The sequence below is a fragment of the Canis lupus genome, chromosome 26 (assembly GCF_003254725.2).
Source record: "Canis lupus dingo isolate Sandy chromosome 26, ASM325472v2, whole genome shotgun sequence".
NCBI classification, from domain to species: Eukaryota; Metazoa; Chordata; class Mammalia; order Carnivora; family Canidae; genus Canis; species Canis lupus.
Window position 1 is genome coordinate 15,914,198 of NC_064268.1, and position 22,850 is coordinate 15,937,047.

Consider the following 22,850-nt stretch of genomic DNA (forward strand, 5'->3'; position numbering starts at 1 on the left):
GAATGCGTACAGTTGGAATCACAAACTATGTAGCCTTTTTAGATTGGCTTCTTTCACTTAGCGATGTGCATTTAAAGTTCCTCCATGTCTTTTCATGGCTTCATAGCTCATTTCTTTTTAGCACTGAATATTCTATTGTTCTAGGTGTATGTACCACAGATTATTTATCCCTCTACCTACTAAAGGATATCTTGGTTATTTCCACATTTTGGCAATTATGAATAAAGCTGCTATCTATAAATATCTTGTACAGGTGTTTGTGAGGCACTTTTTATAAATAGAGAATAAAGCCCAGACCCATTGGATGAAACTCTATTCTAGTGAAAAGGAGGGCTCTCCCTGGTAATAAGAAACAACACTAATACCAGAGATAAAGCACAGATTCAGAAACCAGGCTGCCTGGGCTAAGATTCAAGCTCTGCCTATTTGCTGGCTTTTTAAGATTTTGGACAAGTTACAGGGCCTCAGTTTTCTTATCTACAAAGTGGGAAAACCAGTAGTACTTTCCTCACAGGGATGACCTTAGTCAGCATGTAGAACACTTAACACAGAGTCTGCTGTCACAGTGTAAATGCTCTGTGGGAAAATTTTACTATTTTGCTGTTATCACTACTCTTCATTATCTCAGTGGTTCTGCAAATGAGAATTTTGCCCAAGTTATCATCTCCAGAAAATGTCAGATTTGATCCAGTTCCCTACCACCACCTTCGATTCAGAAGCTAGTAATATACTGAGCCTACTCTGTGCCCAACAGTAACCTGCAGTGGACAAGATTCTGAAGCTTGTAGGCTCCTGGACTAGAGACAAGTAAGCAGGTAGCTACAATAGAGTGAGAACTGGGAATGTAGGGGCAAAGAGATATGCTATAAAGATGGGATGCTTTAGAATGCTTGAAGAGAGCCTAACCCAGACCTGGAGAAATCAAGGAAGGCTTCCTGGTGGAGCTGACATCTGAGCTGGGAGGCAGAGAAGGAGGAGGAAGAGGAATATATATTAGAGCAGAGAACAGTCCCAACCACCTCTTGTCACCCTCACTAACAATTCCTGCCATTTTATAGATGAGGAAAGTGAGGCTCTGGGAAGTTAAGTAATTTGGCCAAGAACACATAGCTAGTAGGTGGCAAAGCTAGGATTTTAACTCAGGCAGTGCAAAGTTGAGAGGAAGGTGAGCCTGAGCAATGGAGTAGAATTTCCCCAGGCTATAGATGACAGAAGAGGGGCCATGGGGAGACTTGAGGCTGGTGAGGTGGATAGAAGTCTCATAGGTCTCAGTGTGTTAGTTTGCTATAACAAAATTCTTCAACAGCAGAAATTCACTTTCTCATCATTCCAGAGGCTGGATGGATGTCCAAGATCAAGATGTCAGCAGGGTTGGTTTCTTCTGAGGCCTCCTTCTCCCTGTGTCTCACATGGTCTTTCCTTCTAGCATGTGCACCACTAATGTCTCTCTGTGTATCCAAATTTCCTCTTCTTATAGGAGGAACACCAGTCAGACCGGATTAGGGCCTACCCTAGTTAGGGGGCCTCATTTTAACATAATCACCACTTCAAAGGCCTTATCTCCAAATATGGTCTCATTCTGAGGTCCCCAGGGGTTTAGAACTTTCACATATGAATTTTCAGGGGGACACAATTTAGCCCCAACCAGATGGTGTAGTTTGAAGATTTTGAGCAAGAGAGGGATCAAGTCAGGTTTATGCCTGTGTTTGTCACCTGTAGAAATGAATCTGATGCTCGCATGCCCCACATCCCCATCATCATGACCAAGCAGACCCCACCTCACCAATTAACTCCCTTTGATGATCCCTTACTCCCAGTCTCCACCCTACACAACCCAAAGACCAGTCTGGTAGGGGCTGTCTACAGTGAAGAGAAGAGGATACATCTCCCTGGGCCTTTTGCAATGTCCTGGGTTATGGTGAGACTAACATGAGAAGCCAGGCACATGAAACAGCTAGCTGTTGCTCTTGGAGAATTGCTGGACATGGCCCAGTGCTCAGAGCTGCTGAAATGCACCTATGAGGACCACGGTGGTGCTAAGTGGGAAGAGAGACGAGAATTGGAAGGGCTATGGGCTTGCAGGACCTTTATATTAGAAATGAGGGAATAGCAGGTGTTAGAAAAAATGTATGGGAAGAAAGGAGGAAGGAAGGGTTCCAGTGAAGAAGAGAGAGCAGCTTACCCTGGTTTTCCTAAGACCTGGTGGGCATAGCCACCTTGGAGGAAGTGAGGGGTGGGGTAGTAGGGGAAGTCCCCTTCAAGCTGAGAGTAAGGGACACTTCTCAAGTGATTCACCGGGACACCCCTGGGTCAGCAACATCCTTGGGCCCCACCTTCTGAAGTGGCACCTTCCTGGAAGCAGAGAGGGAGGATCCCTTCCTGCCCCTCTGCACATCAGGCTCGGGCATCCTGGGGATTATTGATCAAGATCAACTTCAGAGAAGAGCAATTATACAGGTTCATAATGGAGGCATTTCACCCATTAGTGTAAGAGGAGAGATCATGCAGGGAGGGGGTGGCCGGTCGGCACTCCACCTTGCTTCCAGGAAAAACGCAGGCAGCAGGTTAACCCTCTCCTGACCTCACACCCTGGGCGACCACTGCATCGGCTTTGTCAGCACCTCGGACAGAGCCAGGACCCATAAAAGCACAACCTCTGGAGTTAAACAGAGAGAAATGTGTGGGAAATATTAGAAAGGGAGACAGAATATAAAGACTCCTAACTCTGGGAAACGAACTAAGGGTGGTGGAAGGGGAGGAGGGCGGGGGGTGGGGGTGAGTGGGTGACGGGCACTGAGGGGGGCACTTGACGGGATGAGCACTGGGTGTTATTCTGTATGTTGGTAAATTGAACACCAATAAAAAATAAATTTATTTAAAAAAAAGAGAGAGAGAGAGAGAGAGGGCTTCAGATCACCAGTCCTAGGAGTGTGACCTTGAGCAACTGCCTTTACCTGAGTGCCTCACCTGCAGAGAGGACATACTAACAGTACCCTCCCTATAGGGTTGTTGGGAGCCCTGAATGAGATATTCAGATCCCACTTCTGTCACCAACAAGCTGTGTGACCTATAGCAAAATGACTATAGTTCTCTGAGCCTCTTTAGACAATGATTCATACCCCTGCAGGTTGTTGGGAGAATGAAACAAAGTGTATAAGGTGCCCTAGTCAATGCCTGGCTCGCTGTAATATGAGATGCCACCCCAAATCAGAAAATACAGGTTAGATATGCTTTTATACAGTGTTTTAGTTACATCTTCAAATAATATGTTCAATGTGGTTTTCTTCAACATCCAGCTGCATTTTCTGGCAAATGACCTATAAATTTAAAACAATGGGTCCAACTGTTAGTCTGAGGGGAGGAGGAAGATTACAATAAATCCAGTTTCCTGGTGTTTCCAGCATTCTTTGACATTCTTAGTACATTTATTGTACTTTTATCAGATGAACAAATTGATACTTGTAGAAAACGAATGTTCTTCAACCCACTCATTTGCCTGAGTCAAGACCTCTAGCTGTGAGACCCCTCCATTGTTTCTCCCTTCCTACATGGAAACCGGCATACGGTCATGTTGTGTCAAATCGTGGCTCTGCCACCTGCTAGGTCAGCAACCTGACACAAGTTCCTTCACTCCTCTGAGCCTCAGATTCCTCATCTGTAACATGGATCCATGAACAGCTCATGAGCCCACTGCAAAGGCTTGATGAGATGAGGAATGGGAAATACCATGCCTGAAGCATGGCAATAGCTCACTAACTGTAAACCAGTACAACTGTCTCTGTGGCCATTATTGTGAAGGACGTAGTTCCACAGGATCTCACTGTGCTTCCCCCCGCCCCCCGCCGCCCCTCTGTCTTTGCAGGGAGCCCCTCTTCCGCCAGCTCTGTGCCCTCCACTGGCTTCTGGAGGCCCTGACTATCGACCGCACCCGCCACACCATGAAGCCTGTGATCACCTGCTGGGATCCAAAGTAGGTCTCAGCCCTTCAACCCACTATAACCAGCAGCAGACTGTGTCATAGGGGAGAGCCTCCTATCTGTTTTTCCCCTCCTTTTGCTATTTTTGGAGGGTGGGTTGCTTTAGGAGTTCTCTGATCCAGACAGGGTGAGCTTGAAGCCAGGGCATACAGCTCATATAGGCTCAGGAGAGCCAACAGTGTGCATCTCCTCCCAGCAGCTCTCCCCAGCTCCACATTCAGTAACCTCACACTAGATGTTTGGAATCAACCAGCTATGCTGGGAGTATTGACACCACAGGAACTGGTCAGCTAGACCAGTATGCCACTGTGTGCCCAGCGAGGTTACTCTCCAGGTCCCTTCTTGGACCTTGTCTCCTCAACACTATTCTTTATTTGCTCCTCTTCAGTTTTCTCCTCTCATTTTCTTGTCCTCTTCCTTCTCACTTTGTTCTTGCTTTTCTTCTTTCTCTCAAGGTTTGTTTGTTTGTTTGAACATATATTGGTGGCTGTTTCTCCACTTGGACCCAATACTCAGTGCTCAGGTCCCTGGAATGGCACATTTTGCTCCAGGCCAAGAAAAATTTTAGGTGTGTCTTCATCAGAGGGGAAGGCTCATGCAAAAGCCCCGAGGCCACTGTTGCAGGAACCACATTGCACACACAAGGTGGAAGGAGGAACAAGCAGGTACATAAGACATTGGTTCCTTATGGAGAGTCATTCTTCTTTCAAGAATGGGCTAAAAGGAAGGGACCCTGACCTAAGGAACTGGATTTGCTCTGTGAAAATCCCATGCTGAGTGAAGTAAAATCATTCCCCTTCCCTCATAGGTGGGAACCTCCCACCCCCACCCTAATAAACTGATATGGCCTCTTTCTCACAGCCCTGCCCAGCCCCCAACTGAATTCAGTCTTCCTTCTCTTCCTGAATCATAATTAATTCCTTCCTCCTGAAAGTGTTTACCACCCTACCCCCTGCCCTAATTCATCCCTTGCACTGGAGCCCAGATAAACTAACATCAACCAGAAACTCCTGCATCTATTGACAGGCTGGTAACTCCAGCTGATTCCATGGTTTGGGTTGGGATGAATTGAAAACTGTAGCTTCCCTTGGTGCTCTGGTTTATAATTTTATTTTTTAAGCAGCAGAAATCTTTTATTTTTAATGGAAACCCCAACAATGTAAAACAAATTTGTCAAAATGGAGCTTCTACACAAAGCAGGAGGTTGGGAGGCCTGGGGGACCTGGGGTCCCTCCAACTCTCTCCTATCCCCATCAAGGCACCCCAGTTATTTCCAAATATCTCTGTGGTTCATAGAATTTGTTTGAAAACCAAAGCCTTAACACATTTCCCACATATTATTTATTTTTCCTAGAGGAATCCCTTTTAAAAGTCTGAGGTATGTCCTTCCTCCTTCCAGACCTTTCTATTGCCTTCCCCTTATGAATATATATAGATAAAACCCATCTTTTTTTTTTAACAGAAATGCGATCACACTCTGAATATTGTATATTTTTCTACTTTTTCCCCTTTAAAATATCTTATAGGGCGCCTGGGGCCCTCAGTCAGTTAAGTGTCCAACTCTTGATTTCAGTTCAGATCATGATCTCGGGGTCATGAGATGGAGCCCTGCATTGGGTTCCACACTCAGCAGGGAGTCTGCTTAAGATTCTCTCTCTCCCCTTCTGCCTCTCTTCCCATTTGTGCTCTCTTTATCTTTATAAAATCAATAAATAAATATTTAAAATAAAAGAAAATATGGACATCTTTCCATAATGGTATGTGCAAAGTTTCTACATTCTTTTGACAGTTTCCACCATCCTTTACCAGAATACCATCCCTCATAAAGAAGTGGTTATCAATGGTTTATAGTGTGGGTGCACCAAAATTTAGATAACCATTTCTCCACTGAGGGACACTAAGGTTGTTCTCAAGTGTTTGCCATTTCAAACAGTAGTGCATGGAACATCCTTGCACATACATTTTGTACCCAGTTGAAATATTTCTGTTGGCTAGACTCTGAGAAGTGGAATTTCTGGGTCAAGGCAACATCTAATTTTTGTTCACAGTTGATTGCTTAGATTAAAAAAAAAAAAAGTCCTTCAGCCAGTGGACTTCTAATAGCATTTCATCTCCCCAAGCTACCAGCAGCCACTTTTGTCTCCAACATTTGAGCATCCATTCTCCCAAACTGAGGCAAGACTATAATGTAGGATTTGGATTGAGAAGATAAAAAGAAGCATCTTTATTTCTTTTGCTTGGTTTTAGAAATGTGCCCAGACAATGTGACCAAAAATTGTTACCTGTGGTAAAAAAAAAAAAAAAAAAAAAAAAAAAGACATAGTGGTCACATTGGGAATAGTGGAGGTTCTACCCATGACTTGCTAGGCAGAGTTCCGTCAGGGATCCATAGATATCCAGCTCTATCAGAGCAGAATATAGACCAGAACTTCAACCTGACAGAAAAATGCATCCAGAAATATTCCCATGGGAAGTCAGAGTATTTGTTGGGGCTTGTTTTTTCTAGCGAACCATTTGCTCCTGGTGGTGATTTTAGTTTGGTGGTATGCTGATAATGTTTAATAAACATTTCATAAACAGAACAGTTCTCCAAGAAGGAAAAGCCATGATATACAACAATGCCAATTTCCATGGTGGACATAGTCCAGCCATGGCTCATTTCAGGCTTATCAACATGATGTCATTGGACCTGGGGCTAGGAACAGATGTACATGTTCAGTTCTTGTGAGCCAGCATAAGCCAACTCCAGCACACCATTTTGATTTTTTTTTAAATATATAAATCTAGGGGTGGGGGCTGGGCAGAGGCTTAGGTTTCCTAGAAAGTGACAAAAAGCATCTTTTTAGTTAGCATGAAAGGAGAAGGATGTCTTTAATGTCTAATATTTATGATGTTTCATCCTGATACCATAATTCAAATTTCTCTAAATCTTCAAATGTATTTTTTAAAGCCCAGAGGAATTGAGAGTGAGTAAGAGCAAGGGCTTTAGCATCAGATGGACTGGATGAGTCCAGGCTCTGCCACTTAATAGCTATGTGACCTTGGTCACTTAACATCTCTGGGCTTTGGTTTCTTCATCCATCATATAGGCTCCTGCCTCAGAAGAGTTATTGTGAGCATCAAGAAGATAAAGAACATAGAGCACTTAGCCCAGTGACTGAGAGCACTGTGAGGGTTCACTGAACGGTAGTTATTCAAGATTAAAATCCCCATTTCAAAGAGCAGTTGGCTCTATGATTATCAATGCCATTGAGACTTAAGGCAGGGAAAGAAAGAAATTTCTGAGCAGAGTTTTACCAACAGATGAGATCCATGTTCACTGGGAAAAACGAACAGACAGGAAAAAAGCTAAGCAAGGTCAACCAAAATTTGGTTGCAAAGATAAACAATCCAAGGAATGACTCTAAAAGAGAATTCCCAAATCTTCAGTTCTCCTGACGGTGCTTTCTTTTCTGAGTTTCCATCATCAAGCAGCCAGCATCTCCTGCTACTCAAGCATCTGAAACACAAACCCTGAGCTCCGACAACTATGCATTTTCCAAAAGGAAACATCCATCATCGGGGATCTGTAGATCCCAGAGTTTTTTCTTCTACTAGGCATGATGATGGCTGCAGATCCAACCCGCCCCCTTATGGATTTTATAACAAGAAAGTAGAGGTGGTTCAATATCTCAACATGGGCTTCCCACAGGCAGCAAAATTTTACTAACTGCCAGCTAGCATACTGCAAGCAGAAGACGATCTTTGTTAATTGCAGGAAGATCCCATATTTGGCTAGAACAGGTGGATGGATGGGTGAATGGACAGATGACAGATTTTAGGGTGTCATTAGGAGATGCCTCTGAGTCTATGCTTTACTTGGGGTGGGGAGGGAGGCCTTCCCAATTTCATCATGTGGCAATTCAAACACATTATCATTTCCCAGCATCCTCATGAATCCCACAGCTAGCAAGGAGAGTTTATTTCAATTGACAAGATAATCGGGTCCATGAGAGAGCAGGAACTGAGCTTTCAATAACAAGTGTCCTAATTATCCTTTTCTGAAAGATGCAAGCCTCTGTTTCAGCAAAGTAAGACTTATTTTATATATAAAGGCACCCAAGTCTTTATCCAAACCTTTGGGACTAGTTAGGTTTCAGAATTGCTTTCTTTTTTTCTTTTTTTAGCATTTTAGAAAGAAAATATGGGGCATACACCATAGAAAACGACCCCCAGAGAGGACGGGGCAGCAGACTATCATCCAACACAGTATTCCTGCAGAAAAAAAAAAAAAAGAAGGAATATTTACACTAAGTGCACCATAAAGATAAATAACAGTCATCCATAGCCCCCGATCAGTTCAGGTCATGTTTTGCCATCAAATAAGTTATTAAAATTTTTTCTGGTTTTCAATACCCTTTGGATTTTGGAATTTGATAAGGGGTTATGAACTTGTATTGGTATTTTTTTAAGAGATTAACTTTCCAAGGAGTGACTAGAAATGAATGGGCCTTTATAAGAGAAGCAGACAAGATGATGTGTGAGCAAGCACTACAAACCTTGTGCCACTTCTCATCCCTAATTCCACTCACCCCCAGCCCCTGCTGCCATCTTCCCTAGTTCCCATGAGAAAGAAAGGGACAGACCACTGGGCAGCCAGGAGAGGAAAGAATTCCTGCAGTTGAGCCTCATTCTAACAAAAGAGTAAACTGAGGCACAGAAAACTTAAGTAATTTGCTCAGAATTGCAAAGCCAGTAAAAGCTAAATCAGAATTGGAATTCAGGTAGCCCAGCTGCAAAGCATGTGTGCTTAACCACTAGATGATGGTTGCCTCTGTTCCTAGCGAAAGCCCAAAAGCCTTCAATTAATTTAGGGTACAATCTGGTGTCGGAAAAACATAAAGAAAAACTCATCACAAAGTAATATTTACCAGGGGACCCTAGGATACAAAAAGGGACTGTAACTTACCAAGATAATATGATATGTACATATAGAATTTCCTTTTAAAAAGCAACAGAAGAGGCCATTGTATACTTACGGCGTTCATATTTAACTTAATATATGGGAACCAAATCTCCATATCAAAACCTCTTTCAATGGCTGTGGAGTTTATCGTCATATTTAACCAATTCCTGTAGGAACTTTAATTTGCCAGATTTCAGTCTTGGGGTGGGGGGAATGCAGCATCATTTCAAACAACACGCAAAATAGCAGTCATTATATTTAAGCTGGGTTTTGCCCCTGTCATGTGCACCCCTCACCCTGGAAACTCTCATTTTCCTTAAACCTGTTTTTTTTTTTCAGGCATTACTGGGGATACAGCAGTGAAGGGAACAGACACCATCCTTGTTCTCTGGAGCCTTGGGTTCCGGGGGATGTGGGGGGAGTGGCAGATAGTAGACATGCAGTCATCAAGATGCTTTGAGATAGCACCAAGCACTGTGAAGCAATTGAGGGGGTGATGCAACAGTGGCAGGTGTGGGGTGACTTTTATGTCAGACCGTCCGGGAAAGACGCAAGAGGTGACATGTGAGTGAAATCTCTGAATCTACCCACTCTCTCTGCATTGATTTAATTGCATCATGCCTCCATGGCTTTACTCAAAAGGACATCGCTGCAGGAATGAGGGATCCTGGCAGGATGATCGCAGCACCTGTCAGGAGGGAGGCGATTGGCCAGGTAGCTCCTGGGAGCCCTGCTCTCCGTCCCCTCCCTGGTGCACCATCAGGGGCTACCTCTGTCCTCCACACTCAGTCACGGACACATGAACGCATTCCAAACCAGCCGACAGACTTTCCACTCTCGAGAACAGGTGTTTTGCCCCAAATAAGGATTTGCCAAGAGGGAAGTATTGGAGAAGATGACTCTGAGTGCTACTGGGCACAGACTATTTCAAGCAATTCGCCAGGAACAAAATGTGCTTGGCAGGTACAGTTCAATGAGATGCAACCGTGCTCTGCTTTTGTCCCTTGACTTCTAGCAACTAGGATCCTCCTCCCCGCCCCTGCCCCAAAGTTTCAGCAGGGGAAAAAATGGTCTGAGAGTCACTTCCCCACGGTTCTGCCCTCGTTCCTTGTCCCCCACCATCAGCCCCTCCTCCAAGCCACACTAAGCTCTCTGTGTTCAGTTCTCTGTACAAGGCACCCTGTCAAGCCCTTAACAGGCCCGGCTGCATCCTCACACCAAGCCTCTGACATAACTAATATTATTCCCGCCATTTTACGGATGTGGGCACTGAGGCTCCAAGAGCCTAAGTAACTTACACAACCACACACCTAGAAAGCAGCAGTGCAGGCAGGAGACTCCAACATCCAGTCCACTCGATTCTCCCAGCCCCCTGTGGACCAAGAAACTCAGGTGGTTTATTTCTCTTCCTGCCCCTATCTGAGTTTCCTTTTTGGCTTATTTGCTAGTGAGAATGAAACATCAGAGAAGGGTCTAACCAGGCCCTTTCTTTATCAGTGGCTTTGCGTGGGCAAGGGTGCAGGGCTTTTTTTTTTTTCTTTTCTTTTTAGATCTCTGGGAGCTTTGCTGTATTTTTAGCTCATTTACCTGCTGCCTCATGTCGCAATAGATTTCAGGTCATCTTGGAAGTCAGTGTTAACAGAAAACCTCCATCTCTCCAATCAGGCTTGAATATTTAAGATTTTGAAAGCTTGGTTGGGACCAGATTTAATTTTAAAAGGGGAAGGGGGTTGCTTTTGAACTTCAAGAAGAAGGCTGCAGGCACAGCAGGAGCTGAGTTAGCAAAGGGAAGAAGCCGAAAAACCCTGTGGTCTTGAAAGAAATGCTCCAAAGCAGAACCTCTAAAGCTTCCAGTTGGCGAGCCTTAAATCAGACTTCAAAAGCGCCGCTAGTTTAAATATTGTTTATAGGACTGGTGTGTTGCTATTCCTTCCTCTGGCTGGATTTTAAATATTCCCTAATTTGATTACTCGGGGGAGAAGCAGGCAGAACCAACGTTAAATGAGCTTCACTGTTAATTATTCAGAGGGCTTTTTATTGTGTAATCAAACATAAAGTCTTACAAAAAGCTTGGAGGTGGAGTCTCACCCCGCCCTCCCCAGCCCGACTTCCACCCTGGCACCTGTATGTGTTGCTTGCATTGTGGCTGTGGGCTGGTAGATGCTCAGCAAAGTCCTGCCATCAAAGAGTGCACGCCCTCCTCCACGTCTCGGCTGGGAAAAGCCTCTGATTCTGCTACCTAGAGCCCTGTGCCATGAGAAGCCAGTCTTAGGCAAGTTAGAGCTTGACCACCTTTTACCACCTGCTGAGTATCTCCCACTCCTCCACCAGCAGCCCCTGATAAGTCTAGACCCCTGTCAATGCCTCCCCTCATCAACCTGATCTGGCCATCTCATTCCCTCAAGTCCCTGCTCTGTGCCAAATGATTTTAAGAGTCCCAACCATCCAAAATCCTTTCTGCAGAGAAAAAGGAGATAAAGAAAGGGATAGATGGATGGATCAATCGATTGACCGATAGGTAGGTAGAGGGAGTTGAAAGAGCACACATTGAGTCTTTTTCTGCTTGCTTATCAGCAAGATCCACTGCCCTGTAGTCCCAAGTTCAAAATCCAGAAGGCTCTGAAAATTCAATTTTTCTATAACTCATTTAGCAGCAAAACTTGACATATGAATCAAACCAATTTGGTGGCAAAATTTGACCTGAAGCTAATCACGGTCTTTATCCCACCTGGTGTAAATATTCATATATATCAGTACAGGAATATTAATGTGTTTGGTTACAGGGTGCTGGCCCTGAATCCACTGGAGGGATTATGTTAACATATGGTATATGCAGCATATATTCTTCCCCAAATCCCTACATGGTAACACATCTGGTCCTACGGGTTTAGATGAGGGATGATAGGCATGTCACTCACAAAATCTGCTGGAGGTTCAGTCTCATAGCGAGAAGGTTCCCAACCCATGAAGGGAGGGATCTAGGTTTTAGGGTATTTGAAGTTTAACTAATTGGGGGAGGGAAGCACTTTAAGAAAAAGAATATAAAATTACAACAGAAAATCAGGTACAGGGTTCCCAGAAGAACCCATTCAAGTGAGGGTCATTAGTTTCACTGTAAATCTGCATCTGGGTGAGTGACTTGAGCTTTCCCCTCCCCACCTCCCCCAGTTTGTTTTCTCATCTGTAAAGGGATGACAATATCACATGATTTTGTGGAGATGATTCAGTGAGAATGCACGAAAGCATCTTGCATGTAAGCATCTTATAGACTTTTGCTCCACACACTCCAAACCAGTGATTTTTTATTGTGCAACCTACCCCACAAGCTCTCCCCAGTCCCACCCAGTAATCCTCTCTGTGTTACTTGGGGTGGGATTGTTAGGCAGCAGAGCAGGCAAAGATTCACAAACGAACACACTTTTCAGTTTACTCCCAGAAGTAACTGCCCTGGAGTAGACTTGCCCTGGAGTCTAAGAGAGGACCCAATCCAAAAGGCAAATAGACGCAGAACACACACAAATACATTCCACCTCCCTCACCCCCACCTTGTAAGCAGTGGTCTCTCCTAACCTCAATTTTCACTGACAAGACCCAGCTACAGAAAACTGTCCCTCTCACTTTTTCACACATACAGGGGGTGGGAAAAAAAAAAAAAACATAACAGAGAACAGCCACCATCCATCATCTATTTATTGCATTTCCTAAAAGAACTTGTAGTAAAACGAGGCTCTGGGAATGGAAAACTCATTAAGCTGTTTCTCACTCAGGGACCCGGGTGGAAGCAAGAATACAATAAAGAAAATCAATAAGGACAAGTCCATAGAACAGAAGTGGGAGCACTTCGTCACAGCACCTAAGGTAACTGTCGGCATGTGCACGACGCTACCGCCCAGCTACTGGCCCCAACTTGTGTCAGAGGCGTTTTTTTGCTGGTCTCTTCTCTGATGGGATTTTTTTTTTCCAGTTGGTTCTCTGAGTGAAGGGAAGTCAGAACCACATGCTGTTGATGGTTTTTGTGAATTTTAATTAAAATGGTTATCTGGGGATTATAGGAGAAATGACATTTGGCTGGACAACACTTCACGGGGAAAGGGAGGGATGGCTGCAGAGCTGCTCAATAAGATGTCACCAGAAGAAGATGGACTTACCTCACTCCACGGTTTTAATCAATAACAGTCATTTCTTTCTCTCTCTCTCTCTCTCTCTCTCTCTCTCTCTCTCTCTCTCTTAAACTCAACCAGAAAATAAGAAGTGGATGATTCAACAGATAGGGTGTTCTATGAACTAGAATGCACATTCTGTACAAAGAGAACATCAAGAGATCTATTCTTTTCACTCAGAACTATTGCCAGCCCCAGACTTCCTGGATTCATCTACCCAACAAGCACCATAAAATAATAATGACAAGAGGTCATGTTTAGGGGCACCTGGGTGGCTCAGTTGGTTAAGCGCCTGCCTTCCACTCAGGTCATGATCCCAGGGTCCTGAGATCGAGCCTTGAGTAGGGCTCTCTGCCTAACGGGAGTCTGCTTCTCCTCCTTCTGCTTCCCCCCTCCCTCTGTGCTCTCTCTCTCTCTCTCAAATATATTTTTAAAATAAGGTCATGTTTAGATAGGCAAAAGTAGTTGAAAGAGCAGTTTGCTGTACCTGTGCTCTTACCCACAACAGGAGTATAATGCTCGTCCTTGCTGACCTCACAACATTAGTAAAGAACCTCAAGAAACAACACTTTGAAGATGTTAAAATGCTGACATTATTGTGGTTACATAATTTTTAGAAGCCACTTTTTAACATAATTGTAATGGGCCAGGTTCTATGCTAAGGAAGTGCTTTGGATCTATTAGCCAGCTCTGCCTTCCTACTAACCCCAGGAGGTAGTATCCTAATCACCAGTTGGGAGAGGAGGAAGTTGGGGCTCAGAGAGGTTAAGTGATTTGTATAAGGTTGCACAGCTGGGTAATGGCAGAGCCAATAGTTAAATCCTGGGTCTGCTCATTAAACACTGAGCTTGTCGAATGCATGTTCTCCATGGTGTTCCAATTATAATTGCCCTCACAAAGAGTTTCACCATTTTCTTGCTCTTTCATCAGGGTGTGCCTAGATCTGAGAAATGCCTCTTTTTTTGTCACAGAAAGTTGCTATGGAGATATTGTGTGCATCTGTCTCCAGAGATGCATAGAAAAAAGCAGCAGGAGCCACAAACCTTTAAAAAAAAAGTCCTTCAGGAATATTCATAACAAAAATTGAAAGAGGGGACAGTGAATCACCACACTGGAACACACATAAAATTGAATTCTCCAGGAAGCTTGCAGATCAAACTCTGGGCTGAAGTGTGGTACACTCTGATGAAGGGGGAGCACTAGATGGGAGTCAGGAGACCTAGCTTAGCCACTGTGACCCAGTTCACTATGTGGCTTCAGACAAGTCATCTTCTCTCTCCCGACTTCAGTTTCTGAACCTACAAAATGAGCACTTTGAGAGGCTCCAATCAACTCCCCACAGCAACTGGTATTCTTCTGTATGTTTAGGGCTTGTCAATGCCAAGACAGTGTTCATAAGAGCCAGGCTAACCAAGTAAATTAAAAAAAAAAAATCAATTTGGGTCTAATGCAGCAGGGAGTGGTGAGGTCTGTGGCAAGTGGGGGAATGACTGCTCAGCCGAAGGGAAGAACCCCTGCCCAGCTCTTGCCATTTTGCCATGCGAGTATGGGAGTCCAGGGCTTATCATTCGCAAGAGAGACCAATAACCGAGGTTGTTATATATAAATCTCCCCAATTTGTAAAATTCTGGGCAGTTAATCATGTCTCCCCATGGGCCACGAGTTTGAAACCATTGCTTCTAAAAAAGTGTAAGGAATCATTCAGGGAAATCTTTTCCTTTGTTGCCAAAAAAGCAGTCCCTACTCAGGTGGAACACAGCAGCTGGTTAACACTGCTCCTGAGTGAAATATAAAAATAAAGAATAAGCATTTGGGGGTTTAAGTCAATTCAGACAGAGTCAGTTCAATAAAGGGCAAGCAAGATGCTAAAACTGCCTGTCACTTCGTCCCCCCCACATTTTCTTTTTCTGCCACTCTCAATTAATCAGAAGTGTCAGTACTCCACTTTGGATTTCCTGGCTGAGGTTGTTAATTGAATTTTAATTAATGGCAACTTTAGGAGCACAAAATGAAATCCTAGCACAAGGAAGACCCACACAGAGCTCTGGGTATAGAAAGCTCTCCTGAGACCATCCCAGTCCATCCTCTTTGTTCTATTGATCAGGAAACTGAAGCAAGATGGTGACTTGCTCAAGGCCCCTCTGAGGAACCCTGGCTCCAAGTCCAGTTCTTATTATAAGACTCCTGAGTGTGCTCCTGGGACACAATGTGTCCAGCATTCAAAAATGACATGTATCTGAAGAGTCTGGTTTCCAGAGTCAGGAATTCATATAGTGCCAGAGGAGACCATATGAGGCAACTTCTACATGTATTGTCCCTAGCTGCAATGTTGGGACAAAGGGAACACTGTATTGAACTCCTGATTTATTGGAGAGAACATGCCAACTTTGGGCATTTGCTTTTTCTTTATCACAGTCATTCTGTAGCCCACATGCCCCCATGGGGATCTGGGTAAACACACCCTCTCCTTCCCCTGTGCAACCAGGAAACCCCTCTCCAATTCCAGGGGACCGAAGTTCTACCTACAGTAACAGCCCCACAAGATAACCAATCAAAAAACTACTTGTAGGGGTGCCTGGGTGGCTCAGTTCGTTAAGCATCTGACTTTGGCTCAGATCATGATCTCAGGGTCCCGAGATCAAGCCCTAGGTTGAGCTCATTGGAGAGTCTTCTCTCTCTCCCTTTGCCCCTCCCCCTGCTTGTGCTCACTCTCTCTCTCTCAAATAAAATAAAAAATATTTTAAAACAAACAAACAAACAAAAAACCCCACTTCTGACCACATTCAGTGGATTCCATGATATGAATCCTGCTGGAGACAACTTTCTGCACCCTATAGTTACTTATTAAATGTTGGTGGCTCAGTGGTTTAGTGTTGCCTTCAGCCCAGGGTGTGGTCCTGGAGACCTGGGATCGAGTCCCATGTCGGGCTCCCTGCATGGAGCCTGCTTCTCTCTCTCTCTCTCTCTCTCTCTCTCTCTCTTCTCTGTATCTTTAATAAATAAAAATTCTTTAAAAAAAAATAAATGTTGGTGTGGCCTCTGGTCCTGCCTCTTCTCCCTACCTGCTTTCTGAGGGTATCAAATACTATGAGTTTGATTGAAAGGTGACATCAGTCTGCCTTGCAAGAGCTTTCCTTTTAAATGTTCTCAAATAAAATTGTTTCCATTAATTGAATGTAAACTATAGCCCAAGGCACAATTGAGCTCTTACTCTGGAGCAGCTGAGGACCTACTCTGCCCCACTGCAAACCTGGTATTTTAAAAGTTATAAAGAATCATCAGCATGGGATCAAGGGCATTTTCAATGTGCAAAGTAGAAACCCTCTGGAAGATCGGGATCATGAGTTAAATGAAGACATGACTGCACAGTACATTCTGAAGTGATATCAATCATGGGAGAGGGTGGTATACACACACACACACACACACACACACACACACATCCTCTCTGACTCCTTTCCTCTCAAAAGTCCACATTCTCCTTACAGGACTTTATCTACCCCTTACTACTTTCTAGGGCTTGTCATCTACATCCTTCCATCTGCCACAACCATCACAACCATGGCTCCTCTTCCCCCCAAAGAGTGCTGCCCCATCAGACAAATATTCTTCCCCCATATTCCATCACCTGAATGTCAGGTCTAGAATTTTCTCCATCTTGTACTCTTCAGAAGACCCCAATAAGCACAAATTGTCATGTTTTGAAGGCCTGGTGTCAACTTGGTGAACAAGAAGCTGATCTATACAGTTTGGGGTCAAACCAAGAGGTAGGGAAAGAAATGAGACCAATCCTCTCACATTTTAAAAATCAATTCCAATTATTATTACAAAAGAATAGTCAAAAACGCTTCTGGTCCCCAATAACATCATTGAAATACAGTTTGGCCTCCTGTGGTGATGACTTAGGCAACCACAGTGCTCACTGAATAGAGTAAGTCCCGTCACGTTTGCTTCAAATAGTAAGGAGTTTAAATTATATCAATCTGTGACAGAAGGTCACCCCAGACCCAGAACATGTGTCATGTTGTTTAGGAAGAGCCAAAAGAAATTCACATTCAGAGCCAGGTTTTTTTTTTTTTATTTATTTTCTTTCCCTCCCTTCCTTCCTCCCTCCCTCCCTCCTCTCCTTCCCTGTCTCCTTTCTTCCCTCTTTCCTTTAGTCATCTCTCTCTCTTCCTCCCTCTCTCCCTTCTATCCACCCTCCTTCCTCCTCTCCTTCCTTTCATCATTCTGTCCTCCCTCCCTTCTTTCTGAAATCTCTCTTTCTTCTCTCTTTCCTTCAGACCAAGAAACCTCCTGTACTACGTGTCACCAGCGGCAAACCAAGCTGGCGCGGTTGCACACTCAGTCTGTCTCGGACCAGTGGGGGATCATCCCCCCAGAGCAGCATGGTCTCCATGAACCCTGGCTCAGATGAACCCCTGAGTATGATCACCCAGGCAACAGGCAGCATTGAGGACAGTGATTCCTTTTCAACCAAGCCTGACGAAGAACTTCTCCATATCAGTAAGTCCTACCTGAGATCTGACCAATCTGCCTTGACTCTTTGCTTCAAAGCCAGACATCAAGAACCCCTCCTGCTCCATCTCCAGCCTTACTCAGTTAAAGGAGACACAGGGGTCCCCTAGCCCTGTTCAATTTCCTTGGTCTCATTTGCTTTCCCCCAGTGAAGATCAGAAATATACTTTATAACTTAGATTACTCTGAGCAATTTCTCTTGGAGAGACAGCCCATGGTCATCGATTGCTCTTTTTTAAAAAATGTTAATAATATATTTTATTCAGCCCAACCTACATAAAATATTGCCATTTCAGCATGTAATCAATATAAAATTATTAATGAGATATTTAATATCTTTTTTCACACTAAGGTTTTGAAATTTGGTATTGACTTTTTAAAACAACTTTATGGTGGTATAATTTGCATACCATAAAATTCATTCTTTTTAAGTCTTTAATTCAACAACTGTTAAGTCAATTTAGAGTTGTGTAATTATCACCACAATCTAATTTTAGAACATTTCAATCGAACCAAAAGAAAACCTTTATCCATTGGTAGTCCCTCTCCTTTGCCACCCCTGGCCCCAGGCAACTGTAAATCTACTTTCTGTCTCTAAGGATTTGTCTTTTCCTGGTATTTTCTATATGGAAGTTGTATCACCCTGTGACACCACCACCCCTGCCCCTGCTCTGGAACAAGCCTTTTCAGTGGTTCCCAATGTGTGGGACACAGGTTCTTCAGAAAATCTCTTAAAAGCTATGAGTCCTCCCCACAGAAGAAAATTTATACACAGTTTTTCATAAGTGTCCCCTCAGTGGTGCCCAAGCTGAGGTCTGCCTTCTTAGCCAGGGCTCTTTCACATACCTAGAATGCCAAGGCTGGGTTGAGCTCAGTTGAGAAGGATTGAGTGTGATACAGATTCAAGGAGGTCAAGCAAGAGGTCAAGGTAGACCAGAAAGCCTGACTGAGGCCTGAATCATTGAAACTAAAAATGAGTGAAAGGGCAAAATTCCAGCTAAGTGGTCAGGACTCAGAGCATTACCTACCAATGAGAAAAAAAATCCCACTCTTGTCAACAGGGAGCCATGAAAGGCTCTGCACCCTGAAACACTTTTTTTTTAAAGATTTTATTTATTCATTCATAGAGACACAGAGAGAGAGAGGCAGAGACACAGGCAGAGGGAGAAGCAGGCTCCATGCAGGGAGCCCGACGTGGGATTCTATCTCGGGTCTCCAGGATCATGCCCTGGGCTGCAGGTGGCACTAAACTGCTGCACCACCAGGGCTGCCCCTGAAACACTTTTTGCTGAACATATTATCTAAGATTGAGAGGAACTAAGATCAACCATCAGTAGACATGTGACTCTTATAGATATCTTGAACTTTCATTCAACATGTATCTATTGATCAGCTACTGAAGACCCTGAGAATTACAGTTCCTCCCCTCCCCAAGCTTACATTTTAAAAGGAAGAAGCAGACCATAAACAAGAAAGCTGCAGATAACAAGGCAGTTGTATATAATATGTGATCAGAAGATAATAAACCAAGACATGGGCCAGAGAGAGACTGTTGGTGGAAATAGGGCTAGTTTAGCCAGAGTGGTCAAGGAAAGGCTCTCTCAGCTCTGATGTTTAGTCTGAGCCCTGAGGATATGAAGCCGAGGAGGGAGGCAGGAGTCAAAGCAGGCATAGCCTTTGTGTAGGGCAAGGTAAGGACTTCACAATGATTCCAAGTGCAATAGGAAGTCTCTGGAAGGTTCTCAATAAAGAAGTAAACAGGGTCTGATTTTCTTTTCAAAGGTGTCTATGTGGTTATTAGTATCACATCCATGCTGTGTCTTTTAACCCTGAAAGCTCTACTCTTAAGAAGAAAAGTGTCCCCGGCTTCAAGAATGGCCTCAGTCCAGAAGCGGCATATTGCCCTCCCAGTGGCAGCAGGAATGCTGAAGGAAGGAGGGGGCAGAGGGGAAAGGAGACTGTGATGAGTGGAGGGGTGAATGATGCCATCTTACCAGGCACCGGAGACACTACAGACTTGTCCCCAAGGACTACCTCCCTAACCAGTTAACCACTCCCATCAATCCTATCTCCCAAAACTCTTAAATCTTCTCTCTTCATTTCCATTACTTACTCTTAGTGTAGAGATAGAAAACTAGGGCATGTAGGCTAGTTCCTGACATTTATGTTTTGTTTAATACACAAGGTTTCATTTAAAAAAAGTAGGGGGATATTTTACGATTTGATTTTACATAAAAAATTTTAATTAAAAAAAAAAAAAAACACAGCACTGGTATAAGAGTGGACCCACAACCCTGCACAACATTCAACTGGAGCTGCTCCTTTTAGGTAGGGCATGTGCTGGCTAGTTTTCCCCAGTCCTTACCACTCCCTATTACATTCAAGCATTGTTCTCAACGGGCCAAGTGCATGGTCATTTATCATTTCATTTGCCCTACTGTTTTCTCTAGAATAAGGATGATAATGATCATGATGATGAAAGTACAATAATTAATGCTTAAGAAGACTTTTATGTACCAGGCACTATTCTAGCCTCTAGCATATACAAACTAATTGTGTGTATATATATACATATATACACAATTTTTTTGCATATAAATTCAATGAATCCTCATAACACTTTTTATGCCTATTTTGTATATGAGAAAATTGGGACACACGGAGGTTAAATTATTTGCTCAAAGTCACACATCTAGTAAGTGATGAGGTCAGAATTTGAACCCAGGCAATCTGGCCCTTATGTCACACTTAATCTCTATGTTTTAAACAAGTCTCTAGAAAAAGTGGGAAATTAAAGACCAAGAAAGAAACTTGATTTTTCTTAACACTAGCTCATGTCACCCATCTGGTACCTAACCCTCTGGGTACCTGAGTTTGGAGCACTCCCCTTGCCCCAGTCCACATTCTCATTACCTCTCACCCATATGACAGCAACAGTCTCCTAGTCTCTCTTCTTCCTGCTTTGCCCTCACTTGCCCATGTTTCCATGTTTAGCCAGAAGGAAATTTCTGAATTAAAAATCTGAGATAGGGGCACCAGGGTGCCTCAGTCAGTTGAGTGTCCAACTTCTGATTTCAGCTCAGGTCATGATCTCAGGGTCGTGAGATCAAGCCCCATGTTGGGCTCCATGCTAAGTGCAGAATCTGCTTGGGATTCTCGATCTCTCTCTCCTTCTGTCCCTCCCCCTGCTCACACACTCTCCCTAAGTAAGTAAATAAATAAAATTTTCATTTTTTTATTTTATTTTTTAAAAGATTTTATTTATTTATTCATGATAGATAGATATATATATATAGAGAGAGAGAGGCAGAGACACAGGCAGAAGGAGAAGCAGTCTCCATGCCGGGAGCCTGACGTGGGACTCGATCCCGGGATTCCAGGATTGCGCCCTAGACCAACGGCAGGTGCCAAACCGCTGAGCCACCCAGGGGTCCCCTAAATAAAATTAAAAAAAAAAAGATATAGTGCTCCCCAGCTTAACATCTTTCAAGACTCTCCATTGCCTCTAAGACATTGCATTTGATCTTGTCCCAGGCTGTTATAATAGGCTCAGCTCTTACCACTTCACACCTTCTACCAGGCACTCCAACCTCACCAAAATGTTTTCTTCTTAAACAATGCAAATTCTTTCATGTCATCCTCTCTCTGTAGTGCCTTTTCACCTTTGGCCCTTTAGTCTGGTGGAATGCTACTCAACCTTCAAGGTCCCGCTTAAATATTCCCTCCACTGTGAAGTCTTCCCTGATGCTCCTGGGTTGCCTCCCCTCAATTCTCTTAGTACTTTATATTTGCTTTTATTGAGCACTTTCTTTTAATTTGCAACTGTATATTATTGTATCAGGTAGGAATTCCTTTTGGCTGGATACAAAGATCTGAAAAGTAGTAGCTTAAAACAGATAAAAGTTTATTTTTCTTACAGATTAAAAAAGACCAGTCCACGGCTGGTATGGCTCCCAAAGGTCATCAGGAACCCTACTTCCAAAAAAAAAAAAAAAAAAAAAGGAACCCTACTTCCTTCTGTCTTTCTTCGCCACCACACTCAGCATCATTTTATGATCAAAATGGCTGGAATGCCAGTCATCACAGCCACATGCTAGGCTGGAAGCAGAAGGAAGTAGGTGAAGTGGAAAAGTACTCACTCCCAGCTGAATGGAAGCAGTCTTCTCAGAAGCTCCATAAACATTTCTACTAAACTCTCATCGCCCAGAGTTTTATCCAAGGGGCACACTTAGCTCCAAAGATGTTGGACAATGGTCTAGTTAATGCTTACCTTTACACACACACAAAAGTACAAACACACAGACAAATGCACACACACATACATGCACATATTTCCATTACTAAGGAAGATAGAGGAAAGGAACATGAACTTGCTACTAGTGTGGAACAATAATGTCTTATTCACCCTCAGCCCAGCACACAGTGGGTGCACAACAATGACTAAGAAATACATTTTTACCAGAGTCCTATGTCCCAGAGAGAAAGTAGAAAGGCTTTTCTACTTCCACCTCCTCATCTTTCCCCTCTATTTATCCCTTAACCTCCATCCCATTTGTCATAGCCTTGACAAAAGTAGATTAATTTCCCAGACTTACACTGCCTTCTAAAACCTCCTCAAATTTATTCTGAATTCATGAATCCTATTCTGAGAGACATACAATTTGACCAAGGTCTAATTTCCAGGATAGCTGCATAATGAAGTCTTTGTGGAGGCAAATCACTGGGGACAGCAGGTTATGGCCTCTCCGTAGACTGATTCCCTCCCCAAATCAATGGCAAGGGGATCCATAAGAAACCAAAGCCCAGGCCATTTCTCCTGCCAGTCTTGAAGTTCCCAGTCTTGAAGCTGTTAGAGGAGAAACTCATTTCAACAGCAACTCAAAAAGATGGCGGCTAATGTTCCCCCACAACCCAACCCTATACAACAAAAAGACCTCCTCTTTTTCCCCGAAACAGAAGAAATGAATTTAGTCACTAAGGAGTGAGATTTGTAGACAAGCTGTGGATAGGAAATGGAGGAAGTAAGTCAGAACTTTTTTCTTCAGTGTATGATTTGGCATTTGAAAACACAGTATGCCATTGTCTGTAAACAATGGATAATGTCATCCCCATAGCTCTGAGAACTGAGGACCAAGCAGGTTCCTCTGAGTGTGGGCCTCCATCACAGTGCCCTATTCCTAGGAAAATCCTATTTTGTATATCTGCACCCCTTGCAAACAAGTGTCTGCTCCCAGATAGCCTTGAGTAGAT

At 43.6% G+C, this 22,850-nt stretch overlaps 1 protein-coding gene across 6 annotated transcripts in view; it reads left to right on the forward strand.

Annotated features, from left to right (window-relative positions):
- CCDC60 (coiled-coil domain containing 60) overlaps positions 1–22,850 on the forward strand; it is a 184,764-nt gene that overhangs the window by 113,915 nt on the left and 47,999 nt on the right. For 4 of the 6 annotated variants that reach the window (XR_007406169.1, XR_004809380.2, XR_007406171.1 and 1 more), the window contains exons 5-8: positions 3,863–3,970; positions 4,433–4,642; positions 12,690–12,780; positions 17,366–17,588. Coding sequence is in view for 2 of the 6 variants with exons in the window: in XM_035706330.2 (XP_035562223.1) it covers positions 3,863–3,970; positions 12,690–12,780; positions 17,366–17,588 (422 nt within the window). In the remaining 4 variants the exon portion in view is untranslated. The remainder of the gene's footprint in view (positions 1–3,862; positions 3,971–4,432; positions 4,643–12,689; positions 12,781–17,365; positions 17,589–22,850) is intronic. The other 2 variants (XM_035706330.2, XM_035706331.2) reach the window with 2 other exon arrangements.